The 18531-nt window shown below is 41.2% G+C and overlaps 2 protein-coding genes across 2 annotated transcripts in view; both read right to left on the reverse strand.

The window, feature by feature from the left end:
* Nucleotides 1-10899, reverse strand: part of tnni3k (TNNI3 interacting kinase) — a 16985-nt gene extending 6086 nt beyond the window's left edge. The window contains exons 1-20 of the mRNA XM_034223542.1: nucleotides 10721-10899; nucleotides 10304-10412; nucleotides 9616-9701; nucleotides 8906-9003; nucleotides 8267-8377; nucleotides 7902-8000; nucleotides 7668-7806; nucleotides 7156-7300; nucleotides 6967-7071; nucleotides 6734-6828; nucleotides 5968-6117; nucleotides 5101-5184; nucleotides 4953-5009; nucleotides 4068-4160; nucleotides 3924-3981; nucleotides 3644-3838; nucleotides 2046-2150; nucleotides 1914-1966; nucleotides 984-1036; nucleotides 425-557 (exon numbers count right to left, since the gene is read on the reverse strand). Of these exons, the coding sequence (XP_034079433.1) occupies nucleotides 425-557; nucleotides 984-1036; nucleotides 1914-1966; nucleotides 2046-2150; nucleotides 3644-3838; nucleotides 3924-3981; nucleotides 4068-4160; nucleotides 4953-5009; nucleotides 5101-5184; nucleotides 5968-6117; nucleotides 6734-6828; nucleotides 6967-7071; nucleotides 7156-7300; nucleotides 7668-7806; nucleotides 7902-8000; nucleotides 8267-8377; nucleotides 8906-9003; nucleotides 9616-9701; nucleotides 10304-10412; nucleotides 10721-10760 (2008 nt within the window). The 5' untranslated portion in view covers nucleotides 10761-10899. The remainder of the gene's footprint in view (nucleotides 1-424; nucleotides 558-983; nucleotides 1037-1913; nucleotides 1967-2045; nucleotides 2151-3643; nucleotides 3839-3923; nucleotides 3982-4067; nucleotides 4161-4952; nucleotides 5010-5100; nucleotides 5185-5967; nucleotides 6118-6733; nucleotides 6829-6966; nucleotides 7072-7155; nucleotides 7301-7667; nucleotides 7807-7901; nucleotides 8001-8266; nucleotides 8378-8905; nucleotides 9004-9615; nucleotides 9702-10303; nucleotides 10413-10720) is intronic.
* On the reverse strand, nucleotides 10448-17167 carry fpgt (fucose-1-phosphate guanylyltransferase). Its single transcript, XM_034223543.1, has 4 exons — nucleotides 16925-17167; nucleotides 16669-16836; nucleotides 16249-16341; nucleotides 10448-13113 (listed from the first exon to the last, which is right to left on the reverse strand). Exons 1-4 carry the CDS (start codon nucleotides 16995-16997, stop codon nucleotides 11711-11713), a joined length of 1737 nt encoding a protein of 578 aa, XP_034079434.1. The 5' UTR covers nucleotides 16998-17167; the 3' UTR covers nucleotides 10448-11710.
* Between the last annotated feature and the right edge of the window lie 1364 nt (nucleotides 17168-18531).

Consider the following 18531-nt stretch of genomic DNA (forward strand, 5'->3'; position numbering starts at 1 on the left):
GTTGTGAGTGATGTTTGATGGAAGTTATTGTTCCATCAAATGATAAATAACGTGCAATTACGTAACTATCACTACGGTTTTTGCACTACTAAATACTACATAGGCTACTGTTAATATTTACATTAATTATGTGACCATCCATGTTTCCTGTAGTCATTAAATTGCTCTTTTTACAGCACTGTTAGTGTACAGTGTTATTATTATTGTGCTGCTGTGTTTATTGTATTTTTGTAACTCTGTTACAACATTTTCCTTCGGGATACTATCTTATCTTATCTTATTGTTAATTCTCTGTTGATATGGCTATGATATTTGTTATCCTAAATTAGTTATGCCATGGTGGTCATCTAGTGGAATCTGATATGGGGACAACTGTGTTTGTCCGCTGTGAGAAAGGTGTGTGATGTCAGAGGTGATAGAATACCAGGTTTCAGGTGAGCGAAGGGGATTTCTCCGGTGAGCAGCTCCCACAGACAGAGGGCGTAGCTGAACATGTCTGCCTTCACCGAGTAGCGAGTACACTGAGTGAAAACCTCAGGAGCCATCCAGCGCAGGTTCTGCACACACACACACACGCACACGCACACGCACGCACGCATGCACGCACACACACACACACACAAAATGAGAACCAATTACTGACAGAAACTCTGCGTCCCAGCAAGGGCAAGTAGTTCCTCACAACAGGCAGCTCCCAGGAGATGGAACACACTTAACACCAAACTGCAGGCCAAGCACTCTGGGTAGTGATGAGTCAGCACATTGAGGCAAAATCTGCATGAAGGCAGTTTTTCTTTTTGAAGCTGGTGGGTAATTGATGGCAGGTGCTAGTAGAAGCTCTGACTTGAACTCCAACTAAATAACAGCATTCTTTCATGGATGCTGCAGAGGGTGTTAGAATATTGGGCCAAAGAGGGAGAAACACTACTTGCAAAAGGTTTGTGCATGTCATCAAATAAATCGGAGACAGAGAGGACACTGACCCCCGGCTGCTTGGTCATGTTATCCTCGTCCACAAACTTTAGAAATCTAGATTCTGCAGAGGAAGATAGATAGATAGACAGACAGACAGACAGACAGACAGACAGACAGACAGACAGGCAGACAGACAGACAGACAGACAGACAGACAGACAGACAGATAGACAGACAGACAGACAGACAGACAGACAGACAGACAGACAGACAGACAGACAGACAGACAGACAGACAGACAGACAGACAGACAGACAGACAGACAGACAGACAGACAGACAGACAGACAGACAGACAGACAGACAGACAGACAGATAGACAGACAGACAGATATACTTTATTGATCCCAATTTGGGACATGTTTGCGTTGCAGCAGCATAATAAAACACAAGGCAATGTACATAAGAGAAACTAAGACACAGAAATAAACAGTCCAATATATTTCAGAAATAGAAATAAAATAGCATTAAACAGTCAACCCCTTAAATACTTGAAAAGCTCTTGACAATCTTTACATGAGGGTAATACACTGTGAGGTCAGTAGGTGGCGCTGTGAAATACACAAGCTTTGTCCTGAGAAAGACACACATTTTCTATACCTTTTATTTTCTATCAAGTCCAAATTAAGTTGGTTTTAGGATGAATAGCGAGGTAAAAATGACTCTTTCTGTCAATGTTGGCTTTGAAGAGAGGAGTTTAAGCCACATAATAATTGCCCAAAATATCAATTCTTTTTTTAATTAATTAAATATTTACTTGAACACACACTGTTGCCTTGTGCTGGGAAAGGGTCAAAACAAGAGTCAGCAAGATGCCATGTTTCCAGTACTGCCAATCAGAGCTGGAGCCAATAAATATCTGTGACTACTGCGGAGTAGTTTGACCTGGGAATAAATAAATCCTTTTCCCACTAAACACTAAATCCAGAGTATCTCTTACCTCCAAAATCAGCCACCACTGCATGTCCGTCCTCATACAGCAGGATATTGTGGCTGTAGAGATCACATGTCATTAGGAACAACCACAGTTATTTCAGACTGATGATACCCTAACAGCACATGACTCCCCCACCTGTTGAGGTCCCGGTGGATGATGGGCTGGGTGAGGTTGTGCAGGTACTCCATGCCCTTTGCCACGTCGATGGCAATGATGAGCTTGGACTGCAGGTCGATGAGCCTGTCCATCGACACATCATTAAAGCAGCAGCCACTTAGTCAGAGATCAATAGTTCCTGCCAATCACACGCAGCACTTTACACAGATCAATAGGACGGTCTATAAAGAGAGCACCTGGACACACAGTTAGCCCAACACTTCATCTGGATCAATGATGATCGGAGAGGGGACGCTTCCTGGGAAACACAGAGGAATCCCCTTAAAGGAATACGTTGCCCTCAAAATGATCATTTGTATGTCAGTTACTCCCCCCTGTGTGACCTTGAAATCTTGAAGAAACCTTTGTTTTTCTCACCTTCCTCCACGGTGAACAAAGAATCCACAAACTGAGAAAAGTCTTTGTGAGTTGAAGTAAATAGTATAGCATAGTAAATGACATGGTATAGGAACATTAGTCTATAACCCAGGTTTTCAGAATATAAGAGAGAGAAACAAAGCAATTGGAAACAATGTGACAGTATGCTAGGTAAATGGCTTGAATGTCAAATGGGTAATCACAATTGTCGATAATTTAACCTAATTTATGACCAACGAAAACGAGATGAATCAGCCATTTCAGCTCTAACTCAATACAATAATCTTGTGCTGGAGTGTATGACAGTGAACAGTGGCTTCTATTAACCCTTGTGTTGTGTTCAAAAGCTGTTACCGTTCATGGTGTTCGCGGGTCAATTTTGACCCATGATTTATCTCAGTCCAAAACACTCAAAAAATATGATGAAATATCATCCAATATTGTTTTAACAACATCATAACTAACTTATAATGCATTCATAACCATCCAATCCTGTTGTAATTTAATTGTATGGCCCCAAAAAACATTACACCACATATTTAAGTAAAACATGTGATTCAATTCACTCATTATATTTCCTATAGTGAAGACAGTGGATCATTACGTTATCTGACTATAATAGACCAATATTAGAATACAATCTCTCCAATTATTGTTACAGTGGATGGAGGGGGTGGGGCTGGGGTGTCTAAAGTCAAAGATGAATCTTGATTGGGTCAAATTTGACCCCGAGAAACCCCCAACAATGCTGCTGGGTCTCCCCAGACCCCAACACCAAATTATACACTTTCTTTTTGAGAGACCTTCAGACTTGGCTAAAATGGTCAAAATAATTGTTGTAGTGTTTATATAGCTGTTGTGGAGGATATCATGAAGCCTTGTTCCAATAAAAAAAACTAGAGCGTAGTTACTATATAACTTTAACTTGAAACGGGTCACGGGAGAGCCGAACACAACATAAGGGTTAATCTGGTTAAATGTGTTGTCGTTATGCCATAACTTTTATAATACAAAGTGATACAACTCTTTATGTGCTTATAAGTATGTAAACTGATGTAAAATTGTCATGTAGAAATATGAGCGAAAGGTTAAGCAACGTGTGTATATATATACATACTGTATTGGATCATTTGTATACTGTCTGTGATAGGCTTGCTGACATATATGTATATAACTTGACATATCCAGTTGTTCCTCACCTCTTCTGCTCGTGCAGCAGCGAGAACAGAGAGCCTCCGGAGACGTACTGCGTGACGATGGCGAACTGGCTGGGGTCGTCCAGACACGCCCCGATGAACTGGATGATGCAGGGGTGGTCGAGGCGGCAGAGGATGGAGACCTCTCTGCAGAACATGTCCACGTCCGACTTGGAGCAGAACGTGTTTGCTCGATATCTGCACACAATAATTAATCAGTTACCCCCTACCCAAGATGGGATGATAAATGTTATATTTGGAAGTATTTTAAGTGGAGTTTCACCTTTTTATGGCAACAACTTTGTTCCTGCATTTTCCTCTGTAGACTTTTCCAAAGGAGCCTATATAAAAACGATTCAATGCTCAGTATTATTTTTATCATCTGAAGCATGTTGATTCAAAACAGAACAAATGTGAATGGTCTTACCTGATCCGATGATCTCATTGAACTCCAGCTCAGACAGCTGAAGGTGGAAGTGAGACGGGAGGCTGGCCCTCAGCAGGAGAACTTCTGCCTTCTCTGAAATCATTTTACAAAACGAAAGTCATGAATGGAGAGCTTTTCCCAACTATAATGCATAATTACACCACACAGAAAGTGGTATTTCAGTGCCCTCTCCAGGTGATACGGCTCACTTTAATTTCTAACAGGGAGGTGTGTTATTCTAAAAGCATCCTGAGATCAAATCAAACACAGACAATGGTCAGGTTATCATGTCTACAACATGGACAAAAGTATGCAAGGATACAATTTGTTTAAAGAAGTAAGCAGCATTTTCATCTTAAGAATTTACATTTATTAGGTTTTCCTGCTAAGAAAAGATCCGAAAAATAGTATTTTATTGGTAAGAAGGCTTCAGTGTAAGTCATTGATTAACAGTAAGGCAAAGCTTTTAAATGACTACAGCAGTGAACATACTGTATTTTCTCCACAGATGACTCCCTAAATGACAAAAGAGGCAGAAGCTTGTTGGTTTCAGAATCTGATATAGTGCCCTCTTAAGGCCCAATGGCATAATTACTTTTCATGTTTAACCCTTGATGGTAAATGGCTCTAAAGATGTTTTTTTATATAATTCAGATAGATAACAATCGTTTTCTAAGGTAATAGGTATTATTTTCCCTCAGACAGAGACAGTTGTGTGTTTTCAGAGGAAGTGATATAATTCAGGTGTTTTCCTCAGCAGCTAGCCCCCCCCCCCCCCCCCCCCCCACAGGCTGCAGACAGTGTGTGTGTGTGTGTTCGTTCTCCTGTCAGCTGACAGTGATGTGAAGTGTATGAAACCCTCCGTGCCTCGCTGCACCTCACTACCTTTAGTCATGCTCTTGATCTTTCCCAGAGGAGACGGCACAGAAACGTAGGACCCATCTGGAGGAGAGGCGACATGTTCAGACACAGTAATGAGAAGCACTCGAGTGATTTTAAATCCAGATTATAATTTACTGGAGAGGCGACTCACCCCCTCCCGGCTGAGAGTACTCATTGCAGGGGGAGTCATCTGGACGTGTGTAGTGTTTCAGTAAGGTGACAATGGCATCATGACCTAACAACAAATACATAGGAACATTATATATACAGATAGAAAGATAGATAGATAGATAGATAGATCACAGGTAAGCCAGTCTGAGATCTCATCTTTTCTAACACACAGTTCACCATGCATAAGTGGTCAACCGTGCCAGCTGCAAATCACCGGCGAGCTGATTACCTTGTTAGCCTTCCAATTTATACAATTCTACTAAAGAAAGGGTATAAAATTGACATAATGACCAAAAATGTACTGAGTTGTATTGTGCCATACGGGTCCATGCAGTTATGCAAGGTACACCAACATAAGGTATACTCACTATGTATATATATATATATATAAACAAATATATGTTTATATAGCATTTTTAATGTAGGTAGATCATTTTGAATTGGTCATTTTAAAAGTAGCTCCCAAGGTGAAAAAGTGTGGGCACCCCTGCTGTAGATAGATAGATACTGTAGATAGCTAGATAGATGGATGGATGGATGGATAGATTATTTTTAAAGTTGTATTTAAATCTTTCCATTATCCTACACAGACCAGTGTACAGTTTTATTATTGTGCTGCTGTGTCTATTGTATTTTTGTAACTCTGGCACAACATTTTCCTTCGGGATACTATCTTATCTTATCTTATTGTTAATTCTCTGTTGATATGGCTATGATATTTGTTATCCTAAATTAGTTATGCCATGGTGGTCATCTAGTGGAATCTGATAAGGGGGGAACAATTTCCCTCGGGATTAATAAAGTCCTCTCTTATCTTATCTTATCTTATCTTATCTTACAGACAAACCTTTCTCATACGCCCACATGAGGCAGGTCTGCTCATCTTTCTCCCCGCTGGAGCGGCTCGGGTCGCAGGCCACCAGGTTCATGTCGGCGCCGCTGTCCAGCAGGGACTGCACCAGGCGGATGTGCCCATGGAAACAGGCGCTGTGCAGAGCTTAAAAAGATCAAACAAGGACATGTATCACAGCATTATTATTAAAATCACAACTACATTTAAATTTGACTGCACATGTGTTGAAGGTCACCTATTATGCAAAACCCACTTCTTCATGTCTCTTCTACATCAACACGTGTCCCCTCTGTGTAAATAGATTCTGAAAGTTTCAGGAACAAAGATTCTCTCTCTTTTTGTCCTGATCCATTTATATAAAAACCTGTCTGAAAATGAGCTGATCAGATTTTGACCACTTTATGATGTCATAACGATTTTGTGGCTTGTGTAACCATTAGCCAATCACCAGCGAAGGTAGCCCCCCCCCCCCTTATCACCTGAATCTCCTCCTAGAGCACCATTGTGTTCTTTTTAACCAAATCTCTCTCAGAGGGGCGTGGGGAGGGGCTCCTTATTTTCATCTAAAGTAACAGACAGAGAATCAGCACTTTGGAAACAGGGCTGAAACAGAGGGGATTATGGGATGCTGCAATGATCTGTTTAGTGTTTGGAGCCAAACACTTCAGAGACATGTTTTGTATATATCTGAGACCTATACTCTATTGATGAAAAACAGTATAATAGGGGACCTTTAAGGGGAGTTATAAAACACTCTCACCTGTGTGTCCGTCTCTACCCTGAGTGTTGATGCTCATGGCGTTCTGGCTCAACAAGAACTTCACCATCTCCAGGTCTTTACCATATGTGCACGCACTGTAACACAAAACATGGTCTCATCATCACCTCAGAGCAGCATGATTCACAGGTTGGAGAGGAAAGTGTGCCATATAGCATGCATTATGCACAGCAGGTGTTAGTCAGACTATAAATAAATACAGTGTGAGACAATACCTGTGGAGGGCCGTCTCACTGAATATGTTCTCCTTCGTCAGACTGTCTGTGCCTGAAAGCTGAATCAACTCCTTAGCAGCCTCACATTTCCCATTATAGCAGGCCCTGGTGAGACACACATTTCAATACAGCGCTTCATGTCATCGTACACGAACGTGCAGAAGGTTATTGACAGTGTGAATCATTTACAGGTGTAATGGTGTGTCCCCGTAGATGTTGACGGAGTGAGGCTGCACGTCGAAGTTTCCCTGAAGGAGGAAGCGCACAATCTCATGATGACCAAAGCGCGCGCAGAAGTGAAGAGGGACGTGGTCCTCGTTGTCGAGAGCATTTACTGGAGAGAAGAGCAGAACAAGTTACGGTAAATTAAACATTTAATCCCACTCTGGACATGATGAACATGATGACGTCACTATGTAACATTTGTGCTTCTATTGGCTAGCGCTCCAACCGATGTACGTGACAAGCTAAGGGGTGGGACAACCAATCACAACAGAGCCGGCCAGCTAACCAATCAGATCACCTTAGCTCTGGTTTCAGACCGAGGGTTAATAGAGGTGCTGCAGAACAGGCAGTATGAGAAAAACACTTTTTGAACATTAAGGCATCTATTTTATATGAATATTGTTATTAAAATTCTGCTGTGTTTTATTGAAAAGTCTATATTCTTAGGAACCACCTGTTGGAGTCCCATGTCTCACCGTTGGCTTTGCTCCCGTCCCCCAGCAGCAGTTCCATGATACAGAGGAACCCTCGGGCCGCAGCCAGGTGCAGAGGCCGGTCCCCCACCTCCCCGCTCGCATTCACATCCGCCCCGAACTTCAGCAGCAGCTTGGCCAGCTTTAAAGCAGAGAGATTAGTACACACATACATTTGGATGAGAAAAGTACTTATTTTCTCTAAGAATGCAGAAGTGGTTGATAAGAGAACTTTACCTGCTCGTAGTTGTTATAAGAAGCAATATGCAGTGGAGAGAAAAACACGGCATCCTGAACGTTCACATTAGCTCCGTGCTGCAGCAGGATATCTGCGGCCTGGTGGAGGGAATACACATTAACAAGGTTTAAATAGAAACGTCCTTTATGTCTAAATGAGAATCCCCATTAGCAACAGCATGAGCATTGGCTCTTCTTCCTGGGGTCCGAACACATACAGACAAACATACACACTATAATCACAACACACATCAACAGACAAAACAACGTATCTAATGTCGTGAACAATCAAAGTGAAACAAAAATGCTAAATTATAGAGCTGTTGATATTTTTTCCTCACTGAAAAATAAATCCCGGCTCTCACCTCGTGGTGTCCGGCCATCGTGGCGATGTGCAGGGCGGTGAGGGCTCCGTACCCGACCTGCTGCACGTCAGACCCCCCGTGGAGGAGAGCCGTCAGCAGCTCAGCATTATCCTGCAGAGGATCCACATTTTATTTATTGACTTATCGTGTCAATAGACTACTCAACTTAGTATTTAGTTTTTCTATAGGTAAAACAAAATAGCTTATAAAATACTTAGCCCTACCGTGAGGCATCCAATTACATAGTTTTTAACCAAGACCTCAAACATTGAGGCGAAATAACAACACACTTTCCAAATGCATAAAAAATAATATTTCAAGTCTTAAGGTAAGAATTGTAATAATCCAATAAAATGCATTTTATTCTAAATGGGCCTCTTTGCATAATGAATACTTACCTTCACTAAAAGTAACATTTTGAAGGTACTGTAGGACTTTTACTTGTAAAGGAGTATTTATTCCCTGTGGTATTACTACATGTTACTCAAGTAGAAGTTGTTCTTCCACCTCTGGCACTTGCACTCCACCATGTGGTCGGACAGCTCTTCACCACACAACAACACAAACAAAACAAGATAGATTGCACCTAAAAAACTTGAACTTTGAACCCTGTATTTATTGCTCTTCATTCCTCTCCACCTTGTAAGCAGCCAGGTGCAGCGCGGTGAAGCCGTTCCTCGACAGTCTGGAGGGTCGCAGGCCTTTCAGCATCAGTGTGCGGACGTGCTCTTTGTTACCTGAACACAACACGTACAATCAGGCTGTGATAAAGTACATTTACTCAAGTACTTTACTGAAGTACAATTTTGAGATACTTATCTTGACTATATTCATTTTACTCTGTATCATACTTCTACCTCACAACATCTCAGAGGGAAATATTCAACTTGTCTATCCTCTCTACATTAACAAAATATAAAGCAACAAAAAAAATCATCATTAACAATAAATTGAATATTATACTATTATACTATAAATATTCATAATTTTTATATAGATATATTTATAAATCTATCTATATAAAAATTATGAATATTTCTGTAATCAAATCTTCTGCATAATAAGTACTTTTGGTATTTGAAAACATAATGATACTTATACTTTTGTACTTTTAATTACAACTACTTACTTTTCAAACTCGTATTTCTACACCTGTACTTAATATGTGAGTACCTCTCTTTCATTACTGATTTCCTCCAATTTGACTCTTTCTATATCTTTTTATACAATATAACAGATCTACAGTTCATGTGAGCAGCAGCAGAGGTCGTCTGCAGACAGTGGTGTCACTCAGTTCACGGTGATCCTCTCTTCCAGAGTTATTATTAGAGAGTAGTAGTCATGCATACCTCCACACGCGCAGCAGAGGTGCAGCAGCGACAGACCCTTCTCTGTTCGGTAACTCACGTTCACCTTCCGGAAAGCCTCATCAGAGCTGAGACGCACAAAATACACATCACCTGCTTACAGGGTTGTAATCAAATGTAAATGTTCACGTAACATTACATTCATATAATGCTTTTATCCAAAAGGACTTGAAATAAGTTTAATTAAGATACGAACTCGGAGCATCAAGAATCCTACATTTGCTTCAAATAAGAAAAAACATTGTGCATTATTTTGAATTAGGTTAAATCTTTAGGGATTACATTTGATTTTAATTATTTATATTTGATGTTAGGTTTAATGGCCAAGGTGCAGCGACCGTTAAAACAATAACATCATTTTAAATCTGAAAGAAGAAACAGCATTTAATAATTGTTGTATAACTCAAGCATGTTAGTTTACAGATAAGCAGCACTATATAGCATTTTGTATTCATTGCTAAATGAATAGTAAGGGGGTGTAGGGGAATAGTAAATCAACATCAGCTATTAGGTTTTAAAATAATGTCCTAATTAACAATATCCTATCCTTTTCAATTCCTTTGATAAGCAAATGTGCATGGTACAGTTAGTCACCTCACTTAGCTGCTTGTGAGAAGTGACACAACATAAAAAGTTGATCAATTCAATTGAGTTAAATGTATGTTGTCACCTGAAAGCCAGTTGGAGCTCCCCGAGCTCGCTGTCTTTGAGCGTGAAGTCATCATCTAACTTCTCTACGATCAGAGAGTACGACTCGCCCACCTTCTTCTTCCACTCATCTTCATCAGGGTTAAACACAACAACACTTCTTCAATTTCATCTGATATAGAATGCTTTTATTTTCCATCTGCAGAAATATCTCTTAATGAACATGTATCAAATAGTGCAAACAACAGTTTTTAAGCCCTACATATAATCTTTATCAATCACTTGTTTTTTAAATGGCTTGTACATGTCAGTGTGTGTATTGCTGAGTAATGGCAGCCACACAAACCACCAGGCTTCCCTTCTTCATTTAAAATCTCTTTCTCAGTTCTGTCGATACATATAATATTAATAAAACTATGACAAACACACCGTCCTTTACCTGTGCATGTCTGCGATGGTCTGGATTTGTAGTTTCCCATTGATAAGGCGTCTCTTCTCCTGTGATGTGTGCTGTATTGTTTGGTAAAGCAGTAATACAATCTCTGAGCCACTATCACACAGGTCCAGATAAAGCACGGATCATGGCTGAGGGCTAAAAATAAACTCCTTAGAGTGGAATGCCCAACAACTACGACAACCGATCTCCCTCCAAATGCAAGCAGCCGTGTATCACTGTGACTGTGTGTGACATTGAAAAATATATAAAGTATTTGGATATTTTAGTATATTTTCTCTCATGTCTTCATTTTGCAGACATATTGACGTGTCATTCTCGAAAAAAAGCACGAGTAAAACTACAGCTATAACAACGATAATGAGTCCATACAATATGGAAACGAATAATGTTATTGGACACACTTGACTGTAAAAAAAGAAGGTATATTTGAAAGCAATATAATTGTCTCACACTATAACAAGACTTAGGGCATGTTAATCGAGCACAGTGTTGATTAACATTTCACCAGAAAGCTATATTTAAATAAAAAAATGTAAGTATTGACTTCATAAAAAGTGAATCAGATGACTAAATCCATATCAGCTAGGGCTGCTCGATTATGGCAAAAATCATAATCTCGATTATTTGGGTCAATAATTATCCATTTACTTTGAAAACATACATTTATTGGAGAAAAAGAATTTGAACAGTATGTTTTTAACAGTTGATTACCCTGAACTTTAAGTATAATTCCACTGAAAAACCAATAATAAAAAAATAATCGTTTTATTTAGATTACGTTGTTTTCGTAATCGTTGCAAGCCATAATCGTAATTGCGATTCAAATACGATTAATTGAGCAGCCCTAATATCAGCTCTTCACACTGTTGAAACAATCATTTGATAATCAAAGAATCCTAGCATAATAAATGATTTACAGCACAATCAATGTTTTCTGGCACCTAAACAGTCTCATAATCTGAATGAAAGTCTTCAGTTGTTAGGTTTCCTCTGTTTGATGTCTTCATAAAGTCCTGTTCTGAACTCCAACATCTGCTGCAGGTCTTTACACTGTAAGGCCTCCTGCATGGACATCAGCTGTGTGTCTCTGGGTAAAGTGAAAGTAGAGCCACTCAGCGCGGCCTGCAGCATCTCCAGAGTCAGTGAAAAGGAGCTCTGTTGATCCGAGCAAACAGGAAACAAACAAGCGCTCCACAAACTACAGTTTGAAGCATCAGCGGAGAACCTCAGGGCTTCGTTCTCGAGCCCCCAGCGAGACAAAGACTCTGAGACGCTGACACCAAACAGATTCAAATCTTCCATAAACGCCGGGGCTTCCACGCTGCGCTTCAAGTCGTCGTTTATGCCAAAGACGACGGTTACAAACCTGGTTTTCTGCTTGTGATTCACACACAGGGAATGCATGAAGACGCTATCGGGCACAGAGAGTCCTGCAGGGATCCAGCAGCTGCTTACGATGGAGCCAACGCCGACAGAAGCTCCTGCTCCCAGTCTGGAATATTCCACCACTGACCCAGCTCCCACAGAGACACTGGGGTCCAGGACGCTATGCATAACGCAGCATCCTGAGTTTTCCTTCATATCCACGCTGAATGCAGAGGACAGGAGACCCAGCTCAGTCCTCAGCATCACATCCTCCGTGAGGTGAAACAGGTACTCTGACGTGGTTCCAATGTGATAAAACTTGGAGTTGTTCAAGAGGATAACATTCAAAGGAGTTCCTTTTAGATGATGGAAGATCTTTTGGCGGATTGCCACTAGACTGCTCTCCTCTTTGGTGACATTCGCAGTGTTGATGGTGTAATCTATCGTGGCGTTAGGACCCAGTGCTTGGAGGAAGTCTCCGTAAGCGTCCACCTCACAGTCCAAAGGCCCTAACTCCTTCAGCAGATTGAGAAGAGACATCGCTGTATTAAAATCAATGTAATAGGTGCTGTCTGTGTAGGCAAACTCGGCTTCAGAAAGCACGAAACAACCACTCTGCCTTTTACAAACAGCCCCGGTGTCACGCATCTTATCGACGCTCGGTTTGTGCAGAAAGAGCAGGCAGGAGGTGTTTTCAATTTCAGAATTAGACGATTTTTCTTTTGAATCCAACACAAACACTCCATGGGTGGTCCCGATAGAGAGTGGGGAGGGGTGGCCTAATGCAGTGAAGCCAGGTTTGTCGAACTTAACCCTCTCATCCTCTGAGGTGCTGTAGAGCTCGATGTCGTCCGCGCAGGTCACCAGCACACCGGGCTTCATCTGAGACGGGAAATCCACATATAACGCCAGTTTGAGCTCCAGCATCTGGTAGAGAGGGTCCCCCAGAGGCACGGCCGTGAAGATCTTCCCCAGAGCGCTGGCACTCGGCAGGCGCTGGCTGAACCCTCCTGGAGACGATGAGAAGAGGGAAACATCACAAACAGTACGAGAATAATTCAAAATGTCTGAGCATTTGCAATCCACACCTTCATTTTGAAATGGGGGTGGGCAATATGGTCAAAATGTATATTTCAACACTGTATATTTTATTTTAAATCACCATAACTGTATTCATCAGGATACAATTATTGTTCTGTAAATGTAATTAATAAATGCTTTAAATTAACCATACTATACTGTATCATAGGGCTGCTCGATTATGGCCAAAATCATAATCTCGATTATTTGGGTCAATAATTGATATCACGATTATTAAAAACGATTATCCATTTACTTTGAAAACATCAATTTATTGGAGAAAAAAAAATTTAACAGTATGTTTTTAACAGTTGATTACCGTGAACTTTAAGTATAATTCAACTGAAAAACCAATAAAAAAAAAGAATAATTTGAAAAAAAAAAGAAAAAGTAATAATAATACAAAAATAATCGTAATTGCGATTAAAATACGATGAATTGAGCCGCCCTACTGTATCACATGTGATTTGTTTTCTACAATTTGCACAGCATCAAACAACACAATTACATATAACTGTACAAATAAAACTCTTTCAAAATGAAAACTTTAAGGTTTCTGAATAAAAATATAATTTACAGTTTTAAGGCAAACAGGTGCAACAATAAGTGTTCTGACTTATTTCCAGTGGCGGCGCCAGGGTATTCTTTCACACACACATACGGGTTTTGGGCCGAGGGCGACACCGTACTTCCGGTATCAACCATTTCACGCGAGGTGCATACAGAATATCATAGTCGATTGCCTTAATCAATATAGTCAACTCTAAAATACCACAGATATGCATTGGCATGATAATATTATTGTGACAAGTGGGGTATTCACCTGGTGTTTCCAGAAGATAGACGTAGATGCAGCCAAAATCGACCGAAGGCCACTTTTGAGGGTCGTAATTCCATACATTGTACATCCAACAACCCACACAGCTCTAGTTTACGCTGGTAACGACCTAGAGCACACCCCTCAAGTCCAGAGATGTAATCCGAAGACATGCAGCGATTTCTTCGGTCGTTAAATCAGAAAAAAAACCTAGTGCGCTCTCCCTGGCGACATAAGCTAGCTGTTTATATAGCATTGCCAGGATTTTTGCACCTCCAGAAAAATGGCGTCTTTATAAAAAAATATATGGCGCGCGCATTGTGGGTAGCTGTGACGTCACTGTGTGTGAAAGAATGGCTGGGGTAGGCTACAGCCATACCAAGAAATGGCTTAGCCCCACCATGAAAAATTATGTTAAAGTAAGCAAAATAAAGTCAGCCAACTCACGCGGAGTAAATTGCACAGACAGCAGTTTGTAAGATTGATTTCAGTAGCCACTTGTCTGGAAATACCGAAGACCAGAAACGGTTTTGAAAACTTTTGTCACGTAGTGATCGTCTTCTCAATAAAACATCTTTGATAATATCTTCTGGCCAATCAGAATCACGATAACGGCGTGGTGTTGTTGCAGGAAGTCCCGACGGAGAATACTTTTGCGGTAGTACATCTCTACATCGATACAACATTACGTGTTGATAGAAATCAACACGTAATGAAATAAGACCCCACGGTTTGATGATTGATAGGTGTGTGGGCTGTCTTTCATTTTGACACACAGAACAATGGGGGCTATCCACCCTTATCCTCAATGTAAAGTAATTCACAGCCTCTTCCCTCTTCTCTCTGAGGAGCAGCAGGTTCAGCTTTCAGAACAAAGTAACAAAAAACTAAAATGGCATTCATTTTTTTAAATATGTCGTGTAGTAATAGATTTATTTATTTTTCTTCTCAAGAGAGTAGCCTACCAGAATGTGTATTTGATGTTAGTATTTCAAAAAATCTCCTGCGGGAGAATCCCCCCCTGCAGGGGTTGGGTTTTCAGCAGGTCAACTCTTTCACCTGTGGGTAAATTGCAGGATTGGCTCCAGGTCGCCCTTTTTATTTACTACAAGACAAATTAGCCTTTTTATTTCACACAGTTCAATTTGGATTGAGACAGGGAAATAATCTAAACCTCACGCGTGGCGTTTCACTGTCAAGGCGGGCGATATAGCGATATTACATTGCAAATACTGACTTGAACCCCACGACTGTATGGGTTAGCCCTACCATAGATTACCCAACAAAACTACTCTGGCGCCGCCACTGCTTATTTCAGCCCAATATTAAGCAATTTAAAACCACAAAGTTTTACTGAAGTATACCAAAGAATAGACCAGACTTTTCCTGAAGGATTTGATGCTCTTCTATTTCAAAAAGCTGTCTAAATGCTCTGCAAATTGCAGGTAATCATACTGTATAACCAATGTGTTCCACACGCTGATTTTACAATATCATTCTCCTCCTCCATGTTTGCCTAAATCAGATTACGTTTCAGGGCAGCTGGATATGCGAAATTGCAATATGGCAAGATCAGTTTTGCAGAATCTCTACCATTATTGAATGAAATATGTACATGTGTATTTTGGTGCATGAGATCATTTCTGTTAAAGGTGGGGTAGTAACCTCGAGATACACTTTTTGTTATATTCCATGGAATGCTCTTAACATCCGATAGCAATGAATATCTGAAGTGCTTTGACAAAAAATCCATAAAAACATTTCATCTGTGGAAGCCGTAATACTGTAAAAAGTACATCCAATCCGTTTAGCCGGGCCGGCTAAACGGATTGGATTGCCGCCCTGTCTGTCAGCCTTCCATCTCGTGCACGCACAAATGTATCTCGTGCCCTCATTGGGTGTGCCGTCATTGGGCGTGCATTGCAGCAGTACTTCAACGACTCGCCAGCAACAGGCGGCCACTTTCACCAGTCTGCTGACGTCATGTGCGCGTTCATGTGTGTTGGAGGAGGTGCTCTGTAAGGAAGTCTGAAGGAAGGGGCGGGTTATTTTCGGCTGTGTACTTTCAAATTTTAGTGCACTCGAGCCGGTTTCTGAAACTTACCTACCCCACCTTTAAGTTAATTACATGATAATGAATCCCTTCCGTAGAAGAAGGCGGAGAGACACAAACACAAAGTGCAGCAAAAACTTTATTCGACTTTGTTTGAATGATAAACAAAAACAAAAAGTCATTGAAATATCAAACCTGCATGGATGAGGATGACCCTCAGTCTGCGCAGAGTCTTCCCATAGACTTCATTCAGCTGCTGCAGGGCATACAGAGTGGAGCCTCCATTCCCTTAATTAAACACAAGGTCATTTAAGTATTACAAATATAAATGCTGTGCTTTGTTGATCCTCAGCAACAGATAGAAAGAAGTGCAATAAAACCGTCTGAGTCGCTTATAGAGCTGAATTTGTCTCTGAAACATGATTTATTAGAAACATGTTATGTGTTTATTTGATAGATACGTTTTTTCTTTGCAAAACTAAATGCATTAGTTTGCAGATGGTGTTTTGTATTTGCAAACCACATTGTGTTTGTTCGTGAATCATGAGGTATTTGTAAAACCTGTTTAGTTTGTTTGTGGAGTTATGGCAGGAAATTAGCTCCATAGTCGCTCACCTATTTTAGATCCAGGCGGGTCTGCGAACACTTTGTATTGAACTCCGACCGGAAGCTCTTTTCTGAGCAGCTTCTCTCTGATCTGCAGCTCATAGGCTTCTCTCTGGTTCTCATCCACAGCTGTCAGCACCACCACGTCCCAAAACTCACCGGGCTGCACCTCTCCAGCTGCAGGCGGAGAAAAAGCAAGTGCTTATAACACAGGAGGAGGAAGTATACCTAGGAAAATAATACAAGACAGTTAAATCAAACTCACCGCGCAGAGAGTCAAACTTCCTGAGTTTTTCTCTGGTTGCACTTTGTAACCTTGTGCTACATTCCTGGCTCATTCTGTCGCTAGTGTCTCATAAATGTTATCTAACACGGTATACTGTGCTGCAAATCTGTCTCTTTCAGTCTCTCACTTCCGGTCACGTGTTTAGTGTTTACAATGTAGGCGGGTCATTCTACAGAAAAGGTGGAAGTGCTAGGCTTGTTTGAGACGCGTTGCGGCTCGCCTCGAAAGTAGACGAGAATAGCCGATCGCAGCCGGGGGAGGTCTCAAAAAGCTCGCCTGAAGTCGGACAGCTCGGAGTCAGCTTCGGCTTCTTCTTCTTCTCTCCGTTTTTTGGCGGATTGCAAACAACTTTAAGGTGCATACCGCCACCTCCGGAGTCGGCTTGACTCGGTTTACATTTATAAAGAATACACACATGTGTTTAATCGTTAATGTCAGATATGTACTAAGTAAATACATTTGTTCCTGCTCAAGATTAGATTCAACTTTATTGTTATTGCACATATTACAGGTAGGCCTACTGAGACAACGAAATGCAGTTTAGCTTCTAGTCAGGTGCAACAAGCAGTAAAGTGAAAAGTAATGTACACAATAGACAGAATAAAATATAGAATGAATTGAATGATGAATAAACAGTGAGGGGTATGAATACACTAGATATCAGCCTGTGAGCAGTATGAACAGTGTGTATGAATATGCTAAGATATATAAAGTATGAAAACAGTAAGCAGTGCAAGTATAGTATAAAATATATAGATATTAATTTCATGATAATAAACATTGGAACAATGATGAAAAATGGGAATGGATGTGGCGACGTAACAACCAATCACATGAATGTCCCGCCCCGGACATACAAAGCAAAGCATTCATGCTACATCGATGCTGGCTAAATATACTGTCTATGCTTGCTAGCTGTCCATTCAAACGAAGTACACTGGATATAAACTCCCCAAACAGGCGAAAACCTACCAGTTTCACCCACTGTCTCTGCCACCTCCCCCTATGCCTGGCTCCTCCGGTTTGTATCCCTGTATGTAAAGAGGGACTGGTCATATAGTACCGCCACGATAATTTTCTCCTCCATTTTTTAACATATGGGAAATAACTGCGGTCTGGCTCTCCCAACATACACGCGGTTTGATTGGCTAGCGCTTGGAATGTCAGATTTGCATACGCGGGATTTGATTGGCTGACGCCTCCGTCGAGGCGGCAAAAGTAGAACATTGCTCTACTTTTGCAGCGAGCACCGCGAGAGAAGCTACGCTTTGCTCCCACAATGCAGTTCTGCGAATCGTGACGTCACCCCATTCAAAGTGAATGGGCAGAAGCGTTGAAGCGGCAACGGGCGTCTTTTATGGAGTCAGATTTGGGTCAATATTCTAGCGCGCAAAACAAGCTACTCACGAGCGGAAAATGTGCTTTTACACGCGCATGAAATGACCCTCGCGCGCAGATTAAACCCCCGCGAGCGGCTATGCGCTCACTCGCGAGAGAGACAGCCCTCTTGCTCCCTCGCGGGAGTGTCAGCATCACTCGCTCGCGGAGTCTGTCTACGCGCGCATGAAAAGTTTCTGGCACTTTGG

Source organism: Gymnodraco acuticeps, unplaced genomic scaffold (assembly GCF_902827175.1).
Source record: "Gymnodraco acuticeps unplaced genomic scaffold, fGymAcu1.1, whole genome shotgun sequence".
Taxonomy (NCBI): Eukaryota; Metazoa; Chordata; class Actinopteri; order Perciformes; family Bathydraconidae; genus Gymnodraco; species Gymnodraco acuticeps.

What these genes read in the sequence shown, in the direction of transcription:
- fpgt (XM_034223543.1), bottom strand. Translation starts at nt 16,997, where the DNA reads ATGAGCCAGGAATGTAGCACAAGGTTACAAAGTGCAACCAGAGAAAAA. An exon ending in GAAGTTTGACTCTCTGCGCG is followed by an intron (nt 16,837 to 16,924) that starts GTGAGTTTGATT and finishes CTCCGCCTGCAG; the next exon opens with CTGGAGAGGTGCAGCCCGGT. An exon ending in GGTCATCCTCATCCATGCAG is followed by an intron (nt 13,114 to 16,248) that starts GTTTGATATTTC and finishes CATCGTCTCCAG; the next exon opens with GAGGGTTCAGCCAGCGCCTG.